General features: G+C 48.2%; 1 protein-coding gene and 1 pseudogene across 40 annotated transcripts in view; one reads left to right on the top strand and one right to left on the bottom strand.

Moving 5' to 3' along the window:
• The window catches only part of DCAF4 (DDB1 and CUL4 associated factor 4), a 41,512-nt gene that overhangs the window by 11,641 nt on the left and 2,569 nt on the right, over positions 1-27,302 (bottom strand). For 10 of the 40 annotated variants that reach the window (XR_010151197.1, XR_010151196.1, XR_001709233.3 and 7 more), the window contains exons 2-12: positions 17,745-17,844; positions 15,912-16,012; positions 15,437-15,594; positions 13,990-14,069; positions 12,763-12,865; positions 9,882-10,025; positions 8,721-8,770; positions 4,040-4,119; positions 1,673-1,774; positions 1,452-1,549; positions 234-407 (exon numbers count right to left, since the gene is read on the bottom strand). Coding sequence is in view for 29 of the 40 variants with exons in the window: in XM_063793644.1 (XP_063649714.1) it covers positions 234-407; positions 1,452-1,549; positions 1,673-1,774; positions 4,040-4,119; positions 8,721-8,770; positions 9,882-10,025; positions 12,763-12,865; positions 13,990-14,069; positions 15,437-15,594; positions 15,912-16,012; positions 17,745-17,836 (1,182 nt within the window). In the remaining 11 variants the exon portion in view is untranslated. Of the gene's footprint in view, positions 1-233; positions 408-1,451; positions 1,550-1,672; positions 1,775-4,039; positions 4,120-8,720; positions 8,771-9,881; positions 10,026-12,762; positions 12,866-13,989; positions 14,070-15,436; positions 15,595-15,911; positions 16,013-17,744; positions 17,845-20,631; positions 20,796-27,302 lie in introns of those variants that run through there. The other 30 variants (XR_010151200.1, XR_008539041.2, XR_010151201.1 and 27 more) reach the window with 11 other exon arrangements.
• On the top strand, positions 25,864-26,260 carry LOC467500 (ribosomal protein L36 pseudogene; annotated as a pseudogene).

Here is a 27,302-nt window from a genome sequence, read left to right as displayed (position 1 = left end):
CAAAAAAAAAAAAAAAGACATAACCAGAGAATCCTTTTCACTTTTGTTTACGTCAGATTAGGCTCATATGGTCAACGAAGCAGTCCCCATGCAGGGCCTACAAATCACTTGGTCTTCAGCGAAATTCCCCTGCCTGGGGTCTTGGTGTGAGGACCTCTTCAGCAGAACCCTTTCACCTGGCAGGGCACTGGGCCACGAGACCCTGTGGCCTGAGAAAGTCCATGATCCCCTACCTTTCCAGCCATGTCTGAAGCCATCAGGTATTGCTCATCTTGGAGGATCCGCACAGAGGTCACTGCTGAATCATGAAACAGGCGGGTGGCCTTCCATCCCTTGCCTTGATTTCCACAACGCAGATCAATGGCAAAGATTTCCCCAGAGCGGCAGCCATTAAACAGCAGAGGAGCCTGTGGAAAGAGGGACTGCTCAGTACCTGGCTATCATGACATCCCTCTGAGGCTGGGCAGGGCAGGTCCTCCTGATACAACCCCTCTTCCAGCCTCTGGGTCAGACGGTGTGATTAGACACGTGCTGGTCAGGGTTTGGGTCTCAATGGAGTTGGAAGGGAGGATGATTCCTTGTTAGTGGCTAGAAGAACCAGACCCCATGTGTCCTCCTCATGGGTAGCACGGAGGTCCCAGGAGCCCCCCACCCCCCTGCACTGTCCCCTTTGGCCTTTCTCTCTGAAGTCCCAGAGATAGCACCCCATCTCCACCAAAAGCAGGTTAGTGGGTTCATTCACTTTTAAGGGAAGACGGCATTTTCTAGAGACAAGTCTGTGAAATATAGTAATGACCACAATTTTTTTTTTTTTTTTTTTTTTTTTTTGAGACAGAGTCTTGCTCTGTTGACCAGGCTGGAGTGCAGTGGTGCGATCTTGGCTCACTGCAACCTCCGCCTCCCGGGTTCAGGCAATTCTCCTCAGTCTCTCGAGCAGCTGGGATTACAGGCGCCCAGCACTACGCCTGGCTAACTTTCGTATTTTTAGTAGAGAAGGGGTTTCACCATCTTGGCTAGGCTGGTCTTGAACTCCTGACCTTGTGATCCACCCATCTTGGCCTCCCAAAGTGTTGGGATTACAGCCATTAGCCACTGTACCTGGCCTGATTTTTTAAATATATAAAATATATAACCTGGGAGCTGTGAAGAATTGGTGTTTGGCTTATACATTTTAAAAATGGTTTGTCCTACTGGGTAAATCCAAGTACCCAAGAACTGCTCACAATACCTTTCCATGAGAGGTTGTGTAGAGCAACTCAGGCCAGCTGTTCTGGATCAACCAACTTTCACTCAGCTCAGACACCCTTACAAAGGAACCCACTGATCCTTTCTGATGCTATTTCTCCCCTGTCAAAGAGGACTAGATGGCACACAGAGGAGTCCAATTTCAATCTGGCCAAATTTCTACATGGGGCAAACTTTTATATTCTGCCTGTCCCAATCCAACCAACCATGAGAGCAAACTGCTGGGCCAAGACATCACTGTTGGTCCCAAAGGACTGCCGGTGTCCCGTCACCACGTTGGTCAACAGGACCCGCCGAGACAAGCCTGGCGGAGACAGAGATGGGCTGGTAAGATTATGTCACATGTAGTCTGGGGAGAGGGACAACTACATGGGGTTTTAAGGCCTGTTAAGGCCTCTTCTCTGGGCACCTGGGGAGCCAGGCTCACCTGTACTGAAGCAGTTATTTGCTTGGATATTCAGGGACCAGGCACAGGACCAGGCACCAGGGATCCGGAAACTGCAGAGCATGCCAGGCCGGTCTATTCCTGCTAAGGGGATAGGAGAATGTAAAGTGTGGCTGCCTTCTAGGCAGGCCAGGGACCACTGGGTTCGGAAAACATCCAAATATGCCCATAGCTGCTCAGAGGGTCTATACCTTTGGCCCCATTCTGGGTTTTGTGGTTGCAAGAGAGACTCAGCTGGGATGCCTGGCTCACAAGTGGTTATTCCGAAAATGCATCTTTGTTAACATTCCCAGTAGTCGTGTTTACAGTACGAATAGTACTGATATCAGGGAGGTAGTATACTGTTGGAGGTAAGGTGGCTCCGTTCCTCGATCACCTACCAGCTATGTGATCTCAGACAAGTGTGTGTGTATATACATACACACACACACACACACACACATAAAAATAAATAAATAAATAAATAAATAAATATATATATATATATATATATATTTTTTTTAAGACAGGGTCTTGTTCTTTTGCCCAGTCTGGAGTGCAGTGGCGTGATCATGGCTCAATGCATCCTCAACCTCCCAGGCTCAAGGAATCCTCCCATCTCAGCCTCCCAAGTAGCTGGGATCACAGGTGTGAGCCACCACACATGGCTAATTATTTATTTTTTGTAGAGATTGGAGTCTTGCTATGTTGCTCAGGCTGGTCTTGAACTCCTGGGCTCAAACGATTATCCTGCCTTGGCCTCCCAAAGTGTTGAGATTACAGGCATGAGCCACTGTGCTTCGACAAAATATTTTTTAAAATAAACTTTTGCATTGATAGAACGTACAGATTGTAAGGATACAGTTCAGTGAGTTATCACAAACTAAATATAGCCATGTACCCACCACCCAGGTTAAGAAATAAAACAATCCAGGCCAGGCGTGGTGGCTCACGCCTGTAATCCCAGCACTTTAGGAGGCCGAAGCGGGTGGATCACCTGAGGTTGGGAGTTCGAGACCAGCCTGACCAACGTGGAGAATCCCGTCTCTACTAAAAATACAAAAATCAGCCAGGTGTGGTGGTACATGCCTGTAATCCCGGCTACTTGGGAGGCTGAGGCAGGAGAATCGCTTGAGCCCCAGAGGCAGAGGTTGCGGTGAACTGAGATCGTGTCATTGCACTCCAGCCTGGGCAACAAGAGCGAAACTCCATCTCAAAAAAAAAAAAAAAAAAAAAAAAAAAAAAAAGGGCCGGGCATTGTGGCTCACGCTTGTAATCCCAGCACTTTGGGAGGCCGAGGCAGGTGGATCACGAGGTCAGGAGTTCGAGACCAGCCTAACCAACATGGTGAAATCCCGTCTCTACTAAAAATACAAAAATTAGCCGGGCGTGGTGGTGTGCGCCTGTGATCTCAGCTACTTGGGAGGCTGAGGCAGGAGCATTGCTTGAACCCGGGAGGCGGAGGTTGTGGTGAGCTGAGATCGTGCCATTGCACTTCAGCCTGGGCAATAAGAGCAAAACTCCGTCTCAAAAAAAAAAAAAAAAAGAAAAAAAAAAAAAGAAAGACAAGACAAGACATAAAACAATCCAGTACCCCAGAGGCCTCCCTCACATCCCTTTCCCAATTACTACCTCCCCAAAGGGTACTGTGAGCCTGACCTCCAACACTAAAAATTACTTTTGTAAGACAAATTCTGAAACTGTCTGCCTCAGTTTCCTTATCTGTAAAATGGTGGTAAGACACACTCCTGCCTCATAAGCTTGCTGTGCAATGAAATACCAGGCACTGGGCTAAATGTACGTGATCTCACCTAATTCTCCATGGATGTGGACTGAGAAGGCCCTGTCCACTTTAGAGAGGTTCAACATTCCATTCAAGTTGGCAAGGGGCAGAGCTGGGATTCGTGCCAGGTCTGCCTGAAGCCCACACTCTTAAGAGGCCTCTCACCCTGGTCTTATTGATCCTAATTTTCTGATAGACTGAAATGTAATATCCAGAATGCTGTCAGGAAGGAGGAGTCAAATTGCCTTAACGTATTAAGTATCCCTGATAGCACCTGAGGTGCTTTGGACCTTCAGAGGTGTTTTCTGAATGATGTGCACGGGCGTCCGAATCTGTTCTGAGCTCACGCTGGTTTACATGCGTGTTAAGTCTGCTCTGGCTGCTGAAATGACTGAAATGGCCCAAGATGGGTAAAAAGGGGCAGATGCTGTAAAAAAAAACACATGCTTCTGGTACTAACCCTGGGACAGGCTTAGGGAATCCTCCCACAGTGCCTCTGCAGCGGCCCCATACTTCTCTCTAAGCCACCCCCACACAGCTCTCGGGAGACAGAGGACAGATTTCTTTAAAGGAGAAGAACCCTGTACCTGGGTGACTATTGACAAACAGTGATGCTGGGAGCAGGGTGGCACAGCCTGGAGTCTCTGCGAGTCCCATGAGGCATAGCCTGGAAAAAGCTGTTAAGGACAGTTAGGCACAAGGCTCCCCTCTGGGAGGAGGCATGGACATTTACCCTTCAGAAAGTCATGCGGCACACAACCTAGGCCAGAGTAACCCCCACCGTCCAGATTCAACATGCGTTTACACTGCCCACATTTACCTTCAGATGTTTTTTTGTTTGTTTGTTTTTGAGACGGAGTTTCGCTCTTGTTGCCCAGGCTGGGGTGCAATGGCGCGATCTCGGCTTACCGCAACCTCTGCCTCCCAGGTTCAAGCGATTCTCCTGCCTCAGCTTCCTGAGTAGCTGGGATTACAGGCATGTGCCACCACGCCTGGGTAATTTTGTATTTTTAGTAGAGACGGGGTTTCTCCAAGTTGGTCAGACTCGTCTCGAACACCCGACCTCACGTGATCCGCCCGCCTCGGCCTCCCAAAGTGCTGGGATTATAGGGGTGAGCCATCGTGACTGGCCAGCTTCAGATGTTTTTTAAAGGGAAAAACAAATCAGATATAGTTAAAAGCTGGGTGTGGTGGCTCCTGCCTATGTAATCCCAGCACTTTGGGAAGCTGAGGCAGGAGGATCACTCGAGTCCAGGAGTTCGAGACCAGCCTGGGAAACACAGCAAAACCTTGTCTCTACAAAAAATACAAAAACTAGCTGGGTGTGGTGGTGTGTGCCTGTAGTACCAGCTCCTTGGGAGGCTGAGGTGGGAGGATTGCTTGAGCCTTGGAAGTCAAGGCTGCGGTGAGCTGTGATCATGTGACCACACTCCAGCCTGGGTGACAGAGTAAGACCATGTCTCAAAAATAAAATACTATTAAAAAGCCCAAAAAGCCCTCTCTGATCCCTCCCTAGTCCAATTCTCCCTTCTCTACTCAGAGAGAACTGCTCTTCTCAAATTGGTGTGAGTTCTTCTAAGCCATGCTGTATTTCCACTACATATATTTGTCAATAAATAATACAAAGCAGCTTTTGTTTAAAAAAAAACATACAGAAATGGCATTGCACAGAATATCTCACTACCAGCCCTTAAAATTTCTGCTTATCTGAATGGGTACCAGGTGATACCTCACTGTTATTTAAATTTGCATTTCCCTGACTACATGTGGGTGTCTCTGTTCACATGAGCATAGTCATTGGAGTTCCCTCTCTGACCTGCCCCTTTATACCCTTGCCTACGTGTGTGTCTTTTGACTGACGTGGTTCCTCTCCTTTTCCCCTCATAGCCAAACTTTGTTCCAGAGGAGCCTGTATTTATTCTCACTCCCTTGCCTTTCCTCCACTGAAATCCAGGCCTGACCCTCACCTTCCCAGAGAAATGTTCTCATCAGTCTTCAATGAGCTCCTGGTTTCTAAATCTGATGGAAACATTCCAGTTCTGCCCTACGGCCATGTAGCCCAATTTCTACTACACACTCCTCGGCCTCAACCCACCACTCTCTGGGAGGTCTATCCTGGCCTTCTCCTATCACAAGATGCCCGGGCTAGAACCTGCACCTGCCTCTTGGTGCCCTTCCCTCCACTCCTGATACCTCATTTCACGCCCTCACCACTGCCCTTAGTCTTGCAGCAGCTTCTGCCTGAGGACTTGCTCTCATCCGTCTATCCCCCAACAATGCCACCAAAGGAATCATTTTCAAAAATGACTCCACAATCACAACCCCCTGGGACCTCCCACAGCCCTGAGCGAGCATTCAGTCTTGAAAGGCCCTGCTCCCTAGCCAGAGACATCATGAATATCAAACTGCTGCCAAACATACCAAGCTTTCTCCCTACTCCTCCTATTAGGGGTCCCTGGCCTCTTCCTGCCCTCATGGGTCTCCCTCCAGGAAGGTGGCTGCAATCCCTCCTGCATGTAGCTTTCCTCCTACACTGAAGACTTGTGGAGCTGCCTGTCTCTATCTCCTTGCAACTGCATATACTCGATAGGTGTTGTCTGAATGACCACACATATTCCTCACTGGAAAATGTAAATATCTGAAAAGCAATCATGTAACTTTTAAAAATCTTCTTAAACATTTTATTTTTATATACATTTTTTGAGATGGAGTCTTGCTCTTTCGCTCAGGCTGGAGTGCAGTGGCGCAATCTTGGCTCACTGCAACCTCTGTCTCCCGGGTTTTCAAGCAATTCTCCTGCCTCAACTTCCCGAATAGCTGGGATTACGGGTGCGTGCCACCACACCTGGCTAATTTTTGTATTTTTAGTAGAGATGGGGTTTCACCATGTTGGCCAGGCTGGTCTTGAACTCCTGACCTCAAGTGATCCACCTGCCTCAGCCTCCCAAAGTGCTGGGATTATGGGAATGAGCCACTGTGCCCAGTCACTTTTCTCTTTTTTAAGAGACAGGGTCTCTCTCTTTCACCCAGGCTGGAGTGCAGTAGTGTGATCACAGCTCACTGCAGCTTTGAACTCTGGGGCTCAAATGATCCTCCTGCCTCAGCTTCCTGAGTACCTGGAACTAAAGGCATGCACCATGCTGCTCAGCTAATAGAATTTTATTATTATTTTTTTTGTAGAGAGGTCTTTCTGTATTGCCCAGGCTGGTCTCAAACTCCTGGCCTCAAGCAATCCCCCAACTTTGGCCTCCCAAAATGCTGAGATTACCGGTGGGAGCCACCATGCCTGGCCAGGTGACATTCTTGACTATCTGAGTATGTGATGTGTATGTGACATACCGCTCTGGGTGGTAAGCTCCAAATTAAGTATCTCCAGGATACACCAGGTGCTGAAACTGTAAATGAGAACACCACCACCAAATAAACTTATTTTGCTTCTGGGTTTGGAAGGCAAGGAAGTGAAGAAAGTGGGATGTGCATGTTAGTTACTGTTGCTGAATCTCAGCTTATTTATACTCAAACTTTGAGTACTTACGGAGCCAGGCTAAGATTTAATCCTTTGACAGGCCACAGGTTAACTAAGGGCCCAATAAGTGTAGAAAGAATTCCATCTAACTTCCCACCACTCTTGCAGGAAAAATGCAGAGTGCAGGTCTGAACAAAGTACCATTTTTCTAAAGGGAAAAAGTTACCTGAACTTCTGAAGCAGCACAAAAAATCTTTAGCACAAAAGCCCGAAGACTACCAGAAATGGCCACCAGAGGGCGAGCCACTGATGAAGCTACAACAGACCATCCATCCCTTTAAGTCCAATTACATGGATTTTTTTTTTTCCTCTCCTTAGCTCACAGAAACAAGAATACCATGCTGTTTTAAGACTGGAAATGTGAGTGAGGTTCTTGTTTTTGCTTTCTGCAGAGCTTGGCCTCTTTAGCCCTCTGGTTAGATCATCATAGTAACATGTGGTCAGTCCCACTGGCCTACAGAACCCCATCAAATGAAAGCCACATAAAATTTGCAATTTAGAGAACACACATAGTTTGATGCCTTATATAAATTTATAATCAGATCGCTAATGTATTTAGGCTCTATGACCCTTTGAAATGTAAGCTGGGTGTGGTGGTGCATACCTACAGTCCCAGTGACTTGGGAGGCTAAGGCAGGAGGATCACTTGAGCCCAGGAGTTCTAGGCTGGAGTGAGCTATGATTGTACCACTGCACTCCAGCCTGGGTGACAGGGCAAGACCCCTTTCTCTGAAAAAAATTAAAATCCAAAAAAACTCCTTTGAAATACAGTGCTGTGAAACAAATAACATTTACAAAAAAGATTCTGATTCAGTTATCATTTGTCGAGGACCAAATGATGTCCAGAAACTGCTAGGTGCCTTCACAGGAGTTAACTAATGTTAATCTCACCACAACTCAGGAAGTAGGTGTGAAGTGCAATGAGTAGTCACATTGTTTCCAGAACACATTTAATAAGAGAATGAACCAAGGACAAGAGTCATTAACGTGGTTTTGGGTGAGTCAAGTCTTGTGCCATATCAACAGCCCCCAAGGGTCCCAGAGGCCAGGGACCATGACACTGTACTACCGTGCTCTCAGCAAAGTGGCTCTGCTTGCTCTCCGGGAAGGCAGAGACTAGTGTGATGAGTGCTCTAAAAAGCTGTTGCCAGCAGGGACCTGAGGCCCAGAGCCCACAGACCCATGTCCACTGCCAGAGGAACCCCCTCTCTGACCCTGCCCTCAGCTTCCCCTAGGAGGACCCTGCTCTCCTGACCACTGTTTTCCTCCCTGGCCTCAGGAGGAGCTGGGCTTCCTCCCCAAGGCTGTGCTGCTCCTTTCCGCCTTGTTCCTCTGCTACCACACCAGCTCTCCGGCAGGAATACTGGGTCTGTGTAGTGAACCCAGAGCCTCCTGTCACACGCCACAGTGGCAGAGCGAGCCGGCCTTGGAGTCAGACTGCCTGAGTTCCCATCCTGTCTCCACCACATGCATGTGAAGGCCCAGACAGTGTCTGCCACACAGTGACATCAATGTCATCTTGAGAAACAGCCATGATGGGACCTCAGCTGCTTCTCTGTGCTCCACGGGCATCCTTGTGTTCTATCCAGGTACGCTGCTTTTTTTCCTAAAGCGTGAGATATAAGTGCACAAGGGTCCAGTCCTCTGGTCACTAAGATGCCATGTCATGAAGCCCACAGATACCCAGGTCCAACGTCAGGGTGTGGCCTGCCCACCAAACCTCTTCCTCTGCCAAAGGATACAGAATGTGGGAATCCAAGTGATTCAGCGAGGCCCAGCACACCGAGTTCACCTGGTGAGGAAGCACACAGCGAAATGGAAAGTTATTCTACAGTAATATGCTTTCCTGTGGAATAACGTGTGGGGACACAGACGTGTGACTTCTCTCTTCACGTCCTGCTCCTCTTCAAATGGGCTGGAACAAGCATTCTGAGGCTGGGGCTTAAGCAGGACAGGAAGTAACCTCAAGCCTGAGTCCTTCAACAGACCCACAGGGAGACATCTGGTCTATCTGGCATACCCTCTGGGCAGGGCTGAATTTTCTACAATGGCAGGAGATAAGCCGAACTCTGAAGGTGTATCTCACTTCACCCAGAAGCCATTTTCAACCTGTATCCATCTTGCGGCTTATGCCTCAACTGAATAGCAAGTCACAGCTTCTCACGGATGCCGCCATCACCCCACTGCAACTTAAAGGTTGCTCCCTAGACAGCAAGCTCCTCTTATTTGTTTAAGCCTCAGTGCTGGCTGCGGCCTGGCTGGATGACGCATCACTCTGACACACAGGGCAGGACCCCTCCCATGCAGGCCACAGTCACTGTCACCCATTTCCAAGGAACTCTGTGCCCTGGTGTGGGCCCTTTCAGATCAACTCCTGGACCCCTGGAGGGACGGTCCTGAGGACCAGTTAAAGAAGCGCTGCTTCAACCTACCCCAACCATCTCATTTCACTTTCTTTTCCAAGACAAGAAACTCCTGGAGTCCTTTTCTTTCCCTATGGGTTCTCAGCAACCATAAATCCATTTTTTTGAGACAGGGTCTCGCTCTGTTACCCAGGTTGGAGTGCAGTGGCACGATCATGGCTCACTGCAGCCTTGATCTCCTGGGCTCAGGTGATCTTCCCACCTCACCTCCCCCCGAGCCCCCAAGCAGCTGGGACTACAGGTGCGCGCCACCACACTCAAATAATTTTTTTTTTTTTTTGTAGAGATGAGGTTTCACCATGCATGTTATGCTGCCCAGGTTGGTCTGAAACTCCTAGGCTCAAGTAAAAAATCAAGTCTTATGGAAAAATGAGGTAAGTATGCTCTGCCCTCTTCCCCAGTTGCTCTCCTCTACCCTGAATTTGGCCAACTACCCCCAGGGTCAAGTGTGCAGAGAGGCTACAGGGATGGGCAACGTACCTTCCGGTTGGTGAAGTAGAGGTTTTCGTGCATGAACACCTTGAGCGTAGGGGTCTTCAGACTTTGCAGGTTGATGATACCATACTTGGAGCCTCCGACTTTAACATCGTTCACTGTGAAGAGCCGGTCACTGTTGGTATCTGCCTGGAGAAGGGAAGGGGGCAGTGGGTGACCTCCCAGGCTGCGCCTGGTGGACTGCCTAAGAGGGACCTGCCCGTCTCTCCTGGCCCCCATGCTCTGTGCATTTTCACTAGGTGAGAGTTCCTCTCCATGAGCGAGAGTGGAGATGACCTCACTTTCCCCAACTTAGTGCAGCCATGTCTGGGCAAAGCCAGCACGTGTCTGATCTAACAATTCAAGAGGAAGGATGAGAATGGCAGTGAGGGGACATGGCCAGAAAGTCTGAGGTCTGCATGAGGACCTCACTCAGAAGTGGGTTTGGGAGAGCCCTAGCATCCACCCAGAGGAATGTGTCATGTGCCATCACGAAGGCTGTGGTGCAATAGGAAAAATGCTAGTTCCTATTACATAGGCACTATTTTTTTTTTTTTTTACCACCATGAAAAAAAAATTGCATTGAATAAAACGTGCAATAGAAAAAGACTGCATTCAAATGTAGGCTATTTTTTTTTAAGAGGTGGAGTCTCACTGTTGTCACCCAGGCTGGAGTGCAGTAGCATGATCATGGCTTATGATAACCCTGAACTCCTGGGCTCAAGTGATCTTCTCTCCTCAGCCTCCTGAGCAGCTAGGACTACAGGCATGAACCACTGTGCCTGGCTACTTTTATATTTTTTTGTAGAGATACGGTCTCGCTATGTTGTCCAGGCTGGTCTTGAACTTCTGGCCTCAAGTGATCCTTCTGCCTCAGCCACCCAAAGTGCTGGGATTACAGGTGTGAGGCACCATGCCTCGCTCAGGATGTGGGCTAATTTTTTTGAGAGGGAGTCTTACTCTGTCGCCCAGGCTGAAGTACAGTGGCACCATCTCAGCTTGCTGAAACCTCCGACTCCCAGGTTCAAGCTATTCTCCCACCTCAGCCTCCTGAGTAGCTGGGACTACAGGTGCGCACCACCACACCCAGCTAATTTTTGTATTTTTAGTAGAGATGTGGTTTCACAATGTTGGTCAGGCTGGTCTCGAACTCCTGACCTCAAGTGATCCTCCCATCTCAGCCTCCCAAAGTGCTGGGATTACAGGTGTGAGCCACCGCGCCTGGCCCTATTTTTTTCTCTTGAGACAGAGTCTTGATTGGTTGCCCAGGCTGGAGTGTGGTGGCACAATCATGGCTCACTGCAGCTTTGATTTCCCAGGATCAAGTGATCCTCCCACCATAGCCTCCCGAGTAGCTAGGACTATATGCACACACCACCATGCCCAGCTAATTTATATTCTTTTGTAGAGACGGGGTTTACCCACGTTGCCTAGGCTGGTCTCAAACTTTTGGGCTCAAGTGAACCACCTGCTGAGGCCTCCCAAAATGCTGGGATTACAGGCATGAACCACTGTGCCAGATGTGGGCTATTTTAAGCTTTTCTTTTCTCATTTTAAAACATGATGTGGTTAATTGCTATTTCAAAGCAAAAACTCCACATATTTATGTGTTTTGTATATATTAATAAATACAGACCCACACACGAGTTTGGACGTTGGTTTTGGTGAAACTGTACCAACGTTGTAAGTTTACTCAGGAAGAAGTTATGTTCCCAGAAGAATCATTGAGACTAGACTCAGATCTGAAAAACTGCTCTCCAGGTGCCAAGCCACTTTCTGGCCCTGCGGTCACACCGGCCAGCCAGAGTCACGAGAGAGGAAGCATGAGGGTCGAGATGTCCAGGCTTGTGAACAGTGGCCTGTGCATCACCAGACCCCACACACCAATGACCCCCACCGTCCCCACCCACTTTACCCCAGGGAAGGGGCTGCTGAGGGGAACCAACCACAAGAGACGATTCTACTCATTCAGTCAAACCATACCCCCAAACACACATGGAGAGAAAAGCCACATGGGAGAATGTGGGCCCGGTCCCCAACACCCCTTACATGGAAGGGCCCTGCTGTGGCGGTCTCCTGGGGCAGGAGGATGCAGTGTCAACCTCCAGGGTCAATCTCTAGCATCGGCCTCCAGTCCCACCAGCAGATGACTGAGTCCAGATGCTCCTGCCTCTGTATCCTCCTTTCACTCTCCCTGGCTTTCCCTCAGCCTCCAGGAAGGATAGGGCTTGCCGGGCAGGCCCTGCTCTTACGTGGTCCATCGAGAGGTCAGGGACCTTTGTTTGCAGTGGTCCCTCTAGCTCTCTGCCAACCTTTCCCTGGCCCCTGGGTTTAAGCGGCTGACCTTGGCTTCCAGCTTGGGTCCAACCCAAACCAGAGAAGGCCTTTCACCCCCTGCAAATGATGTGATAGAGGTGTGTTGATGGGAGGTGCCACTGAAGCCAGGGGCGGCAAGCAAGGAGTCCTACCCTCTAGTGACCAAAGGCACACTGGGCTGCAGGTTTAGCCACCAAGTCCTGCCCCAGTTCAGGAAGAAGCAGATGTCCCCAGGTCCACTGTGAGCCTTTTTAATTGCATATACAACACAGCCAAGGAGAAGTTATTGTGTAAAGTTCAGTAGTCAAAGTGTGGCTGGGTCCAGACTCTGACGTCAAACGATGGAGCTGAAGTGGGGGGTGATGATGGTCGCCCCACAGCCTGCCTGCCAGCTCAGCATCTCCCAGCGGGTAGCCAGCAGGCAGGTTAAAATCGTACAACCAAGAAGATGCCACCTACTTTCATTGCAGTTGGCTTCTCCGGAGCCAGGTTTGATGACTGGCAACGCTAAGCCACAAAGTGTCCAGAGGGTGGCAGCCACACTCTAGGCAGGTGTCCCCCTCCCACTCACCAGTATGAGGTTAAATCGGTCGCTTGCCAAGGCGGAGGGATCCATGCTTCGAATCTGGACCTTTTTCCTCTCCATGCAGCTGAGACGCAGCTCGTGGGCTAAACTGCAGAAACAGAGGGTGGGGGCATGGATGCTGAAGCTGACATCCGTGAAGAAGATTCGGGGGTCTCTGGCCTTCCCTGCCCCGCTGACGCCCATCTCTCCTCGTCAGCCTGCTCCACAGTACTTCTCAGCAATGGAGCTGAGCAAGATCCCAGATTATCCGAATTTGAGTTTCCCCACAGAACGCTCAGGAAGATGAAAATGAAGAAGTGGGTGGCCCATTTGCAGAGTCAAAGAGTGGGAGTTAGAGGGAGTTGTGTCTGCATCATTCAGTACAGCTCCTTCCCCTGAGATGACGAAAGTGCGGGAGATGAAACAATGGTCTGGAGGGCACTCCGCCGCCGGGAAGAGCCCCAGGATACGGCCGCCTCTTGTTTCGCAGGGTGAGGAACAGATCTAACTAGATTTTTAACTTTCTGTCTCAGAAGGAGGAAAACAGGAGGGGCCGGTGTTTCTGGCCTTTCCTGAAGGGGCCCTGCTCCAAGGTCCGAGGGCTGTGCCCCAGGAAGCTGCCTCAAATGCAGGTTCTTCACTTGCGCATGTACAGTGGGGGCAGGAGACGCAGCGCTGGGCGCTCACGTGTTGGAGTCAGACAGTTCCCCACTTCTAGCTTTACCTTGAGCAAATCACTCCACTCTGAGCCTCAGTCTCTTCTTCAGGAAATGGGGGAAAGTATCGGCCTATTTCACAGGGTTTTAGTTAGAATTGTATCAGCCATCATAAGTACTTTGATAAGGTTTAGTACACACACATCCACTTAATGCCCCATTTTTGGTGACAACTCATTAGAAGGGAAAGAAGGATGCAGAAATGTCATGGGAATGAAGTTGTAGGAGCTTCTACTAGAATGACTTACGAGTAACAGAGAATAGACATCTCTGCCTACGTCCCCATCCTCTCTCCCTATCCTCCTGCAAGAGTCCCCCGCCTTCGCTCTAGAGAGAACAGCTTTCTCAGGGTGGGTTTAAGCAGCAGAAGGCAGGGTGTGAACTGGAGCCCCTCAACTGTGCAGGTGCTTCACGGGGTAGCCACATGGTCTATCCAGACTGGATTCTTATACCATGAAAATAAGAAACAGGAAAAGAACATTCATGAAGAAAACATAACAAAGAGGCATTGTCTTACTGGCAGTAATTGGTGACGTTGAGAAAACCCAGCTGGCTTTTTCGTAGCATGGAAGATGCATTAAATCCCATCCTGGCAATCTATATTTATTACAAAAAAGAGAACAATTCAATGAAGATTTATTTGTTAGGGGATAATGGAGAATGTTTTTAGTTCCATAGGACGTAATGAAGGAAATAGGCACTAAATTGGCAGAAATTATATGCATAAAAATCTGACGGTGTCCTTTCCAAGTCTCCCTTCCTCGGCAAGAGGAAAGGCCCAGCAGAAGAAAGTGTGAGTGGGAAAGCCTGCTCGTCAACTCTGCCCACGCTCCCCATCCACATACACCCGGGGGGACGAAGCCACCAGGTGCGTGAGTGCAGCAATGGGACTGCAAACAGGTCTGCACCACTCTCCATTCCACCCGTGGTGACCCAGGGCTGGAACTTTACATTCCATTGCCTACCTTGACAACAAAATATGTTAGCGTCTAGACCTGTTGGTCTGTATTGCAAACAGACAAGATGGCCTGTATTCCAAACCATGCATCCTGGTCTTCTATTTAAAATAGACAGCTGGGATGGGCATGGTGGCTCACACCTCTAATCCCACACTTTGGGAGGCCAAGGTGGGCGGATTACTTGAGGCCAGGAGTTCGAGACCAGCCTGGCCAACATGGTGAAACTCCATCTCTATAAAAAAAAATACAAAAATTAGCTGGGCATGGTGGCAGGTTCCTGTAATCCCAGCTACTTGGGAGGCTGAGGCAGGAGGATCACTTGAACCTGGGAGGCAGAGGTTGCAGTGAGCCGAGATGGTGCCACTGCACTCCAGCCTGGGCAACAGGGTGGGACCCTGTCTCAAAAAAAACCCCAAAAAACAGTTACTAAAATTATATCACACTGCCTCCCAAGATCCCTTCAGGAATGACAAAATGTTAGAACTGCTGAAGAAGGCTGGGTGCGGTGGCTCACGCCTGTAATCCCAGCACTTTGGGAGGCTGAGGCAGACAGATCACTTGAAGTCAGGAGTTCAAGACCAACCTGGCCAACATGGTGAAACCCTGTCTCTACTAAAAATAAAAAAATTAGCTGGGCATGGTGGCACGTGCCTGTAGTCCCAGCTACTCAGGAGGCTGAGGCAGGAGAATTGCTTGAACCTGGGAGGTGGAGGTTGCACTGAGCTGAGATCATGCCACTGTACTCCAGCCTGGGCAACAGAGTGAGACTCCGCCTCAAAAAAAAAAAAAAAAAACTTATCGAACAAGAAAACGGGGATGGAAGAAGGGGACTCTTGGCTGTTCTTATTCTTGTCTTCCTCCTGTCAGGGAAAAGCTAGAGCCACACCCCCTGAAGTGCCTCTGCTAAGTGTCGCAGGGGCATCTAATTGGCACCCTTTTCAACAGTGGATGGACAGGTGCTGGCAGGAGCGGAGAGGACAGGGGGCGAAGGGGTGAGGAGCCCACCTTTTTCCGTCTGTCTTCTTCCTGGAGCAGCCGCAGTCTCTTGCTCTCCATCTCCTTCTGCCGGATGCTCTCTTTCGTCAGGGGGTTGCAGTTGTTATGTCCAGGGAGCAAGCGGAAGTAGCGTTTCTTTTCAGGGTCAAAGTAAAACCCAGGTAGCTCTTTAGACAAAAAAATTAAATGCACCAATTTCAACCACTGTGAACTGACCACCTGAGTTGGGCGCCCAGTGGCCTGTCCCCCCATCTCGTGGCTGCCTGTCTTTTCTGAGGGCGGGGATGAGCTGCCTTGTCAGGCAACATCCTGGACTGTGCTCAGTCCTGGGGGAGGCGGTTTGCCTCATGACCACCATTCCTGACGCACCCAGCTCCTTCCCTGAGTGTTTCAATTTGCTCCTGGAATTCCTTCCAAGCCAGGAACGGGTCTCAGCCTTCCCTGTGCGCAGGGGCCAGGATTCCCACCCCGCAAGTGGCCTTACCTGGCACAGAGGAGGTCCCAGCTGTGCCAGACGAGGTTGACGGAGACTCGTCATCACCGTGGCTGGAATCGTGAGCGGGCTGTGCTGCCCGGGAGTCAGACCTGTTGACACACAGCTGTGTTAACTTGCAGCCCAGGGCTTGAGTTCCAGCCATTCTGACGGGGACAGGGGGTCCATTCGGGCAGTTCTGCAGCCTTCACCTCTGATCTCTGACCTTTCTGATTACTTGAGAAGCACTGATCCCCTCTTGCAAATACAACAAAATAGGGCAAGGTTTTGGTTTTTCATTCTTTTTTCTTTCTTTAAAAGAGGACAGATGTCACAGTGATTCCCTCTTCTTATCTTCTCACTCGCGCATTTTGTGAGGTCTTGTGGAATTTTCCAGATTAAAAGGAAAAATAGAAATCTCTGCCAATAAGAATTTTACCAGCTGGGCTCATTTGTCAGCACAACAGCAGTTACAAGGCTAGGTGAATTTCATTCTTTATTGGATTCAGTAGCACAAAGAGTTTAAATTTTACTTGACTACACAATCTTACAGACAGAGAAACTGGGGTTTGGGGGACAGAGGTGATTAGTTCAGTAACACTGGGATAGAGCTGCGGCTAAAACACTTGATTTGTAAATCCACAAGTAGCTTCTGAGGGAATTATAGGCTGAAGGATGTAGTAAAGGTGTGTGCCACCACACCCAGATAATTTTTATATTTTTAGTAGAGACGGAGTTTCGCCGTGTTGGCCAGACTGGTCTCAAACTCCTGACCTCAAGTGATCCGGCTGCCTTGGTCTCCCAAAGTGCTGGGATTACAGGCGTCAGCCACCATGCCTGGCCCAGCCAACTTTATTTTTAAAATACATTTAATGTAGCCTTGGCCTGGGTGGTGGTTCAAGTCTGCAATCCTAGCACTTTGGGAGGCTGAGGCAGAAGGATCACTTGAGCTCAGGAGTTTGAGACCAGCCTGAGCAACAGAGTGAGACCTCATCTCTTAAATAAATAAATAAATATAATGTAGCCTGGTGTACAGGGTTTTAGAGTCTACACTAGCATACAGTAATGTCCTAAGCCTTTGTGTTCACTCATCACTCACTCACTGACTTCCAGTCCCGCAAGCTCTGTTCACAGGAGTGTCATACATAGGTATACCATTTAAAAAAAAATCTTATATACCCTATTTTTACTGTATCTTTTCTATGTTGAGATACACAAATACCACTGTGTACTGACCGCCTCTAGCATTCAGTACAGTCACATGCTGTACAGGTTTGCAGCCTCGGAGCACTTGGCTACACCATATAGCTTAGGTGTGTGTGGCTGGCTGTACCATGTAGGTTTGTGTTACGTATGTGATATGATGTTTGCATGACACGATTGCCTAACAACATATTCCTCAGAATGCATTCCCCCTTGTTAAGCGAAGCATGAGTGTATATCCTTGTCCGAGACTTAGGCTGAATTAATGAAATTTGGTTTCCACAAAGGTATTGCATAAAAAGTCTACAAAATGGAGAAACGGTTTTCCAGTTGTTTCAGATAACGTCTGCCTCTAGCTTTATGGCGAATGCTCTGGCCAGAGGTCGTGGTCACTTAGGAAAGAACAGAGAGTGGTCCTCTCTCCTCACTACTCAGTGCGGTGGGCTGACCCACCACAGCGACATGCCCTGGGAGCACGTTAGGAAGGCAGGCTCTCCTCAAGACCCCTCAGACCTACAGAATCAGAACCTGCATTGGGACGAGCCCCCAGGTGATCTCCACACCTGTGATCGTGTGACATGCCATGTGTACAATGCCAGAAGCACACTGGGCAAAAGTGGCTCCCCAGAGCGGCACACTTGCCTGTCTTCAGAATCACGGAGTCTGAACCAAGGGTTCTGCTGGTGGCTTCTTCTCCCATGTCTTCTTCTACTCTGCCAGCGACTTTTTTTCATTTCTGTTCCTAAAAGAGAAAAACAAAAAAATCCATACATCTCTGTGTGTGGGCATGGGCTTTTCTGTTTGCTTCTTGGCAGCTGCTTCATGCTCAGCACCAGCAAAAGGCTGGCCACCCTGGGTTATCATCAGATTTGCCACAGCAAGCCTTACCTGGAAACGGCTGCCTCCAGCACTCCCCCAACATCCTTCCCACTTCCTTCCTGTTACCCCTAGTCGACCACATAGTTTCCTACCCCACAGAAATGTTGCCAGGTCGGCCAGGCGTGGTGGCTCATGCCTGTAATCCCAGCACTTTGGGAGGCCGAGGCAGGCGGATCACGAGGTCAGGAGTTCGAGACTAGCCTGACCAACATGGTGAAACCCCATCTCTACTAAAAATACAAAAATTAGCCGGGAGTTGTAACGTGCACCTGTAATCCCAGCTACTCAGGAGGCTGAGGCAGGAGAATCGCTTGAACCCGAGAGGTGGAGTTTACAGTGAGCTGAGATTGTGCTCACTGTAAACTGCACTCTAGCCTGGGCGACAGAGCAAGACACCGTCTCAAAAAAAAAAAAAAAAAAAAAAAAGAAAAATTTCCAGGCATGAAACCCCTAACTTCACTCCCTTCTGCTCCACAAATACCTGCCTTTACTAATTGTCTTCTTCCTTGTCTTGGACAACAGGTATCACTGCTCCTTTTCAAGGGAGACCCATCCCACCTGGCTGTTGATTTCATTCCTTCCCAGGAACTGCAGACATCTGTTCCCCCATATGTTAATGTCTCCTTCTCCTTATCTCAGCTTTTAAAAACATGCCCAGGTTTTTCATTTGTAAGTGTTCCATTTCTAATCCAAAAAAAATGGGCATATTCTGAAAGAATGGTCTACATCTACGAATTCAATGTCTTCATCTCCCAATATTCCTCAACCCACTGCAGTCAAGCTTCCTCTCTCCTCGCCTTTCTACTAAAATGCTCTTGCTATTGATTACCTACTTGCCAAAGTGAGTGGTCTCTTTTTAGCCCTTATTCCTGCAACATGTGGCACCAGGAGGCTACATTCTTCCTTTGGCTTCTGTAATATCTTTCTCTTGGTTTCCTTCTTGCTAAATGAATCCTTTGCTCATTTCTCCTGGGTCACACACCCTGTATGTGCTTTCCATTGTTCTGTCCTAGATCCTTTTCTTTTCAGACTTAACACCACCTCATCTACCAATGCAGATGCAGCTCCAACCCTAATATCGCTACTGAGCACCAAGTTCCTATGCTGCTTCGTGTCTATCTCCACAGACCCAACAGGTTCAAAAGTGAGTTCATGATTTCTCTCTAACCCCCGATCTGCTCTTTTGCCTGTCTATACCTCTCTTCTCTGAAAGCAATATCCCTGCCCCTGCAGCCCAAATGTGCGTATATATATATATATTTTTTTGAGATGGAGTCTCACTCTGTTGCCCAGGCTGGAGTGCAGTGGCGCCATCTCAGCTCACTGCAACCTCTGCCTCTCGGGTTCAAGCGATTCTCCTGCCTCAGCCTCCCGAGTAGCTGGGACTACAGGCACCTGCCACCACACCCAGCTAATTTTTGTATTTTTAGTAGAGATGGGGTTTCACCATGTTGGCCAGGCTGCTCAAGAACTCCTGGCTTCAAGTGATCTACCTGCCTCGTCCTCTCAAAGTGCTGGGATTACAGGCGTGGGCCACCAAGCCCGGCCCCAAAACTTTTATCTTATTCATTGTCCTAAACAATGGCTCCTGAACACCATGTGTGGGTTTCCCTACGGATCAGTTATCTTATACCCCAGCTAAAGAATACAGTTGTATTTATTAATAGTTAAGTTACAAGCTGAAAGGGACTGCGCACAGGAAGGGAAGCACGTGTGGCCAGTGTTAAGACTGGTAGGAAAATGGCTGCGTGCAGTAGCTCATGCCTGTAATCCCAGCACTTTTGGGAGGCTGAAGTGGGAGGATCTCTTGAGCCCAGAGTTTGAGACCAGCCTGGGCAATACAGTGAGACCCCATCTCAAAAAGAGAAAAAGACCGATAGGAAAAATAAGCTCTACTGACATAAAGATTATTATTATTACCAACTCTATAAAAAGGTCAAAATTTCTTTAGAGTGCATATTCTGTATATGAAATGATTCTAATTTGTTTAATTATGTAACAATGCATGAATACAGCAAAGAACACACGAACTGGTAAGTCAAAGACTTCAGATCACCCACAGGAGGCAGGACTGTGTCCCACTCACACCATTATCCTCAATAGGGTGCTGCACAATCAGCAGGACGCAGCCAATGATAAAATCACTGGCGAATGCCAATTTGGGCCAGGGAGAGCATGTGTTCACCCCTAACTCATACAGGCACTGCAATCTGGTAAGGGAGCCTGCCAACCTCAAGTAATGTAGTTAGCAAGGTCAAGCAAAAATCATTTTAAAGGCCGGATGTGGTGGCTCACGCCTGTAATCCCAACACTTTGGGAGGCCGATGCGGGTGGATCACCTGAGGTCAGGAATTTGAGATCAGCCTGGCCAACGTGGTGAAACCCCGTCTCTACTAAAAGTACAGCAGTTCACTGGGTGTGGTGGCTGGTGCCTGTAATCCCAGTTACTTGGGAGGCTGAGGCAGGAGAATCGTTTGAACCCAGGAGGTGGAGGTTGCAGTGAGCTGAGATTGCACCATCGCACTCTAGCCTGGGCAAAAGGGTGAAACTCCGTCTCAAAAAAAAAAAAAAAAAATCATTTAAAAAGTCACATACTAATAGAAGCCTTCCAAATACAGAAAGAGTTTAAAGGCTAGGACGAAGACAGTACCTTTCTAGTACTTTTAAGAAGCCTGTTCAAGGGTGGGGAGTGTGTCTTCTCTAAACACAAACACAGTTCATTCTCTATGGCCGCTTTATAGTCCATGTTTGCACTCATCACTCTGCATGACTCTTTGTTCATACTCCCATCTCATACTGGACATGAGGTGAATTCTGTAAGGCAAACATCCTACTTTGTTCTTTTTTCTATTCCTAGCATCCATGACCTAGTTGGTGCTTAGTAAATTTTTGCTGAACTGAAGCAAAGCAAAACAAAACCTGTGGCTACTTTAAGTCCCAGGTAGCTTCTTTCTGCTCTGGGTTATTTCCACTTACTACTCCACACACATTTACAAAGCGCCCACTCCATGTGAGGCACTGGGGAGTGGGCAGAGATAATAAGCTGTGCTACCTGGCTTGGAGGCACCGATTGTTTAATATGGGAGACAGATGCACATACCAACCCCTGCAGCACAGGATAAGGATGAAGACCCAGGTCTCTCCAGGTGTGGTGGGAGAGAAGGGAGTGACTGCTCCACATGCCTGGGCTGGAGGTGGTGGAGGGAGATAAGTGCAGTCTGAAGAATGAAAATGTCAGGCAAGCCCGGCGTGGTGGCTCACGCCTGTAATCCCAGCACTTTGGCAGACCGAGGTGGGCAGATCACCTGAGGTCAGCAGTTTGAGACCAGCCTGACCAACATGGCGAAACCCCAACTCTACTAAAAATACAAAAATTAGGCCGGGTGCGGTGGCTCACACCTGTAATCCCAGCACTTTGGGAGGCCGAGACGGGTGGATCACCTGAGGTTGGGAGTTTGAGACCAGCCTGACCAACATGGAGAAATCCCTTCTCTACTAAAAATACAAAAATTAGCCAGGCATGGTGGTGGGCACCTGCAATCCCCACTACTTGGGAGGCTGAGGCAGGAGAATCGCTTGAACCCGGGAGATGGAGGTTGCCGTGAGCCGAGATAGCGCCATTGCACTCCAGCCTTGAGCAACAGAGCGAGACTCCGTCTCAAAAAAAAAAAAAAAATGCCACGTAAGGCAGTGGGGGCGGGGGGCCTGCAGGCTGTTTGGTATGGCCAGAGCCTGAAGTTCAAGAAACGGGGGGGATGAGCCTGCAGAGGCAGACAGGGCATGATCATGAGGACTCTGGGTGTGCGAGGAGTGACATGATTAGAGCTGCTAAGAAAGGGCACCTGAAAGGCAGCGGCATGGGGTGACAAGTAAGAACTGCAGTGGCAAGCCAGGTGAGATGAACTCGCTTACACATTATGGACATGGTACTTGGGATAGCAGAGCCTGGATTTAGATTTAGGCAGCAAATTTCATGGGAGAGGTGGAGAGAGGAGTTGAGAAAGGTTAAGTGAATAACTGGTAGAGTCATGAGCAGGGAGACTAAGAATAAAGGAAGAACACTTTGGGGAGAGGAGAGTAAGTCTGATTTTGAACAAATCAATCTCAAGATGCAGGCAATGGGAAATACGGGTCTGAGAATACAGAGAGAAATTGAGCCTAAAGAGACAGATTTGAAAGTAAACAGGATATGGTGACATGGACTGGGACAAATGGCACCAAAGTGGTAATGGTATACAGTGAGAATTAGAGACTTTTTTTTTTTTTTTTTTTGAGATGGAGTCTTGCTCTGTCACCCAGGCTGGAGTGCAATGGCACAATCTCGGCTCACTGCAACCTCTGCCTCCTGGATTCAAGCGATTCTTCTGCCTCAGCCTCCCGAATAGCTGGGGCTATAGGCGCGTGCCACCATGCCTGGCTAATTTTTGTATTTTTAGTAGAGATGTGGTTTCACCATAATGGCCAGGCTGGTCTCGAACTCCTGACCTTGTGATCTGCCCACCTCGGCCTCCCAAAGTGCTGGGATTACCGCACCTGGCCATCAGAGACAATTTTATCTAGTAATAATATAAAACCCAGTATGCATCACAGTTTGTAGATCAGTGCTTCTTAAGGATTATTTTGCCCACCAGGGGACATTTGGCAATGTCTGGAGACATTTTTGTTTGTCACAACTCGGGAGAAGGAGGGGTAGGCTGCTACTAGCGCCTAGTGGGTAAAAGCCAGGGATGCTGCTAACCACCCTACAATGCGCAGGGCAGCTTCCACACATTCTTCAGCAAGAATTATCCAGGGCTGGGTGCAGTGGCTGATGCCTATAATCCCAGCTGCTCGGGAAGCCGAGGCAGGAGGATTGCTTGAGCCTAGGAGTTCAAGACCAGCCTGCGCAACATAGCAAGATCCCGTCTCAAACAAACAACATTAAAAAAAAAAAGAAAGAAAGAAGAAAAAAAAAATTATTCAGCTGGGTGTGATGGCTCACACTTGCAGTTCCAACTGCTTGGGAGGCTGAGGTGGGAGGATGGCTTGAGTCCAGAGTTTGAGACCAGTGCGGGCAACATAGCAAGACTCCATCTCAAAAACAACAACAAAAGAGTTACCTGGCCCAAAACAGTGCTAAAGCTGAGAAAACCTGTTCTATGTAGGAAGCACTCGAAAACAATTTGCTGGTAACATGCTGCATCTAGCACCTTTGGAGCTGCTCTAGATGTTAAAATCAGGTGTGTTGCAGAAGGTTGGGCTTGCCTTTGTCTTTCAGAGAAACTTTTAAGTACCTCAAGGCATAAAGAATTATAATTTCTAAGAGACTACTATTCTGCAAAGGCAATGTTAATCACAAATAAACACAATTTGGTTTTTTGGAAAATGGACAGTATTTATCAAGTAACTTACAAATGTACATGCCTTCCTTCTGGGAACTGCTCCTACAAAAATGATTCCAAGATATTTACTACATTTTTCCGAATCATTTTATAAGGCCAGTATTACCCTGTTACCAAAATCAGACAAAGATATAGGAAGAAAAATATAGGTCAAGGCCGGGTGCAGTGGCTCACGCCTGTAAGCCCAGCACTTTGGGAGGCCAAGGCAGGCAGATCGCCTGAGGTCAGGAGTTCAAGACCAGCCTGGCCAACATAGAGTGAAACCTCATCTCTACCAAAATACAAAAAAATTAGTTAGGCGTGGTGGTGCACACCCGTAGTCTCAGCTACTTGGGAAGCTGAGGCAGGAGAATCGCTTGAACCTGGGAGGCAGAGGTTGCAGTGAGCCGAGATCATGCCACTGCACTCCAGCCTGGACAACAGAGCAAGACTCCATCTCTCAAAAAAAAAAAAAGAAAGAAAAATATAGGTCAGTATGGGTTATGAATACAGACACAAAAATCCTTAACAAAATGCTAGCAAGCAAAATCCAGGAGCATATAAAAAGAATTATATACCAAGACCAAGCGCGATTTATCTCAGAAAGAGATATAAGGTTGGTTCAACATATGAAAATCAATCAATATACCATACTAATAGATGGGGAAAACCTCACATGATTTTCTCAATTGATACACAGAAAAAGCACTGGACAAATTGCAACATCCTCTCATGATTAAAAAAACACTCAACATACTAGAAACAGAAGGTAGTTTCCTCAACCTGATAAGGAGCATCTACAAAATACTCACACCTAACATCATACTTAGTGGCCAAAGACAAAGTTTTCCCTCTATGGTCAGGAACAAGACAAAGATGTTGGTTCTCAATACATCTGTTCAACATTGTAGTGGAAGTTTTAGACAGGCAATTAGGCAAGACAAAGAAAAGGCAACCAAACATGATCTTATATACAGAAAATCCCAAAGAATCCACCAAAAATCTACTGGACCTCACAAATGAATTCAGCAAGGTTGCAGGATACAAGATCAATATAGAAAAACCAGTTGTATTTCTATACACTGGTTCAGGCAATGAACAGCCTGAATATGAAAGAAAAGTTACATTTACAATGGCATCAAAAAGAATAAAGCACTCCTCTGGCCCTGCTCAGGCTCAGTTACAAAAAAAAAAAAAAAAAAAAAAAAAAAGAGAAAAAGTACTTAGGAATATATTTAACAAAATTAATATATGGCGTGTACACAGAAAACTATAAAACACTGTTGAAAGAAATTACAGATTGAATGCAATCCCTATCAAAATTCCAAATGCCATTTTTTTAGCAATGGAAAAGCAGATCCTAAATTCATATTATGCAAGGGACCCAGAATACCCAAAATCATCTTGAAAAAGAACAAAGTTGGGATGACTCGCACCTCCCAATTTCAAAATTCATTACACAGCTACAGTAATCAAGACACTGTGTTACTGGCATATGGATAGAAATATAGATCAATGGAGTAGCATTGAGACCAGAAATAAACCCATATGCCTATCTATGGTCAACTGGTTTTCATCTAGGTGCCAAGACCATTCAACGAAAGAAAGAAGTGTCTTTTCAACTGCTGGGACATTTGAATATCAAACTGCAAAAGAATGAATTTGGATCCTTACTTCATACCATATGGGACAAAAATGAACCAAAATGGATCTCGATCTAAAACTGTAAAACTCTTTGAAGGAAACAAAGGTATAAATCATCATGATCTTGATTAGGCAATGATTTCTCAAATATGACACCCAAAACTCACACACACTACATATATATATATACACACACATACACACATAAATTGGGCTTCATCAAAATTGAAAACTTCCGTGCATCGAAAGACATTATTTAGGGCCGGACACAGTGGCTCACGCCTGTAATCCCAGCATTTTGGGAGGCTGGGACTGGCGGATCACTTGAGGACAGCAGTTCGAGACCAGCCTGATAAACATGGCGAAGCCCCGTCTCTACTAAAAATACAAAAATCAGCTCGGTGTGGTGGCGGGCGCCTGTGGCCCCAGCTATTTGGGAGGCTGAGCCAGAACAATCGCTTGAACCCGGGAGGTGGAGGCTGCAGTGAGCCGAGATGGTGCCACTGCATTGCAGCCTGGGCGACAAGAGCGAAACTCCGTCTCAAAAACAAACAAAACAAAAACAAAAAAAACTCCGTCTCAAAAAAAAAAAAAAAAAAAAAAAAAAGCTACACAAATAGCCAACTGGCACATGAAAAGATACCCAACATCATTAGTCCTTAGGTAGATGCAAATCAAAACCACAGTGAGATACCACTTTATTTATTTAATTTACTTATTCCCTCCTACCCCCCTTTTGGCTGAAGTGCAGTGGCGCGATCTCCGCTCCCGGCAACCTCCATCTCCCCGGCTCAAGCCGTCCTCCTGCCTCAACCTCGGAGTAGCCGGAATTACAGGCACGAGCCACAACACCAGGCTAATTTAAAAAATATTTTTGGCCTTCCGCCACGGCCGCCATTGGAGAGCAGCAGCCATGGCTCTGCGCTACCTTATGGCCGTGGGCCTCAACAAGGGCCACAAGGTGACCAAGAACGTGAGCAAGCCCAGGCACAGCCGCCGCCGCAGGCGTCTGAGCAAACGCACCAAGTTTGTGCGGGACATGATCCGGGAGGTGTGTGGCTTCGCTTCGTACGAGCTGCGCGCCATGGAGTCACTGAAGGTCTCCAAGGAGAAACGGGCCCTCAAGTTCATCAAGAAAAGGGTGGGGACGCACATCCGTGCCAAGAGGAAGCGGGAGGAGCTGAGCAAGGTACTGGCTGCCATGAGGAAAGCCGCTGCCAAGAAAGACTGAGCCCCCTCCCCTGCCCTCTTCCTGAAATAAAGAACAGCTTGACAGAAAAATAAAATAAAAATAAAAAATATTTTTGTAGAGACGGGGTCTCGCTTTGTTGCCGCCCAGGCTGGTCTCGAATTTCTGGCCTCCAGCGATCCTCCTGCCTTGGCGCAGTGTTGGGATGACAGGCGTGAGCCACCACGCGCGGCAGCAATTCTGAGATTTAACACAGAAAGCCAGTATGTGCCCAGCGTATGTGTATGTAGTGCACAGAATATGTGGACCACCCTCTGTAAAGGTTCATGCATGAGGAGGTCGGCTCTCTCTCACAGTCTAGCAGTTTTCCACACAAAAGCGGCACACATTTTTGCACCGGTCTCCAAAATGGTGTCTGGTTTGGGAGCCCGCAGCTTCCGGAATTACAGGCTCTTCCCTGCTTCCAGGGCACCATTCCAGGCCTGGCCTCAATAGGCACAAGGCGCAGGCCCAGAGGAGGCTGGGCGGGGTGGGGGGCGGGGTGCGCTACACCCAGTAGGGAGCAGCCCCGAGCTTCCGTGCCGCCCGCAGTGCTGGGACGCCCAACACCGGCCAGCCCCAGAGCCAAGTGTGGGGGATGGCAGCCCGCACACATCGGGGCTGGCCTCGCCTCCCTCTGGGAGGTAGGCTTGACAGCACAGGGGGTCGGTCCAGCCTTAGCACGGGACCAAAACTCAGAATGGGGGAGGGGCTCCATCTCCCCTTGGGGCTGTCCAGTTTGGGGGCCTCGGGGCTGTTCTGGTTTCCAGGCTGAGCCTCACCATATTGTTTAGCACATGGTTAGGGGCCCTGGACTGGAGCCCAACAACCGGGGCTCAGAGACTGGGGCACCCTGGGGCCGCGGGGTTGCTTCTTGGGCGGATGAGAATGTTCCAGAATTAGACAGTGGTGATGGTTGCACAATCTTGCCAATATAATAATAAAAAAACCCACTGGATTGAACCCTTTTAAAAAAGTTAATTTTAGGGTATGTGAACTATATATATATATATATATAAAAAGGATGTTTACTACACCATGCTGTAATAGTTAAAGTGAGAAACATCCTAGATATCCAACAACAGGGGA

The sequence above is a fragment of the Pan troglodytes genome, chromosome 15 (assembly GCF_028858775.2).
Source record: "Pan troglodytes isolate AG18354 chromosome 15, NHGRI_mPanTro3-v2.0_pri, whole genome shotgun sequence".
Taxonomy (NCBI): Eukaryota; Metazoa; Chordata; class Mammalia; order Primates; family Hominidae; genus Pan; species Pan troglodytes.
Note: the sequence above shows the minus strand (reverse complement) of the source record. Positions and strands in the feature narration are given on the sequence as shown.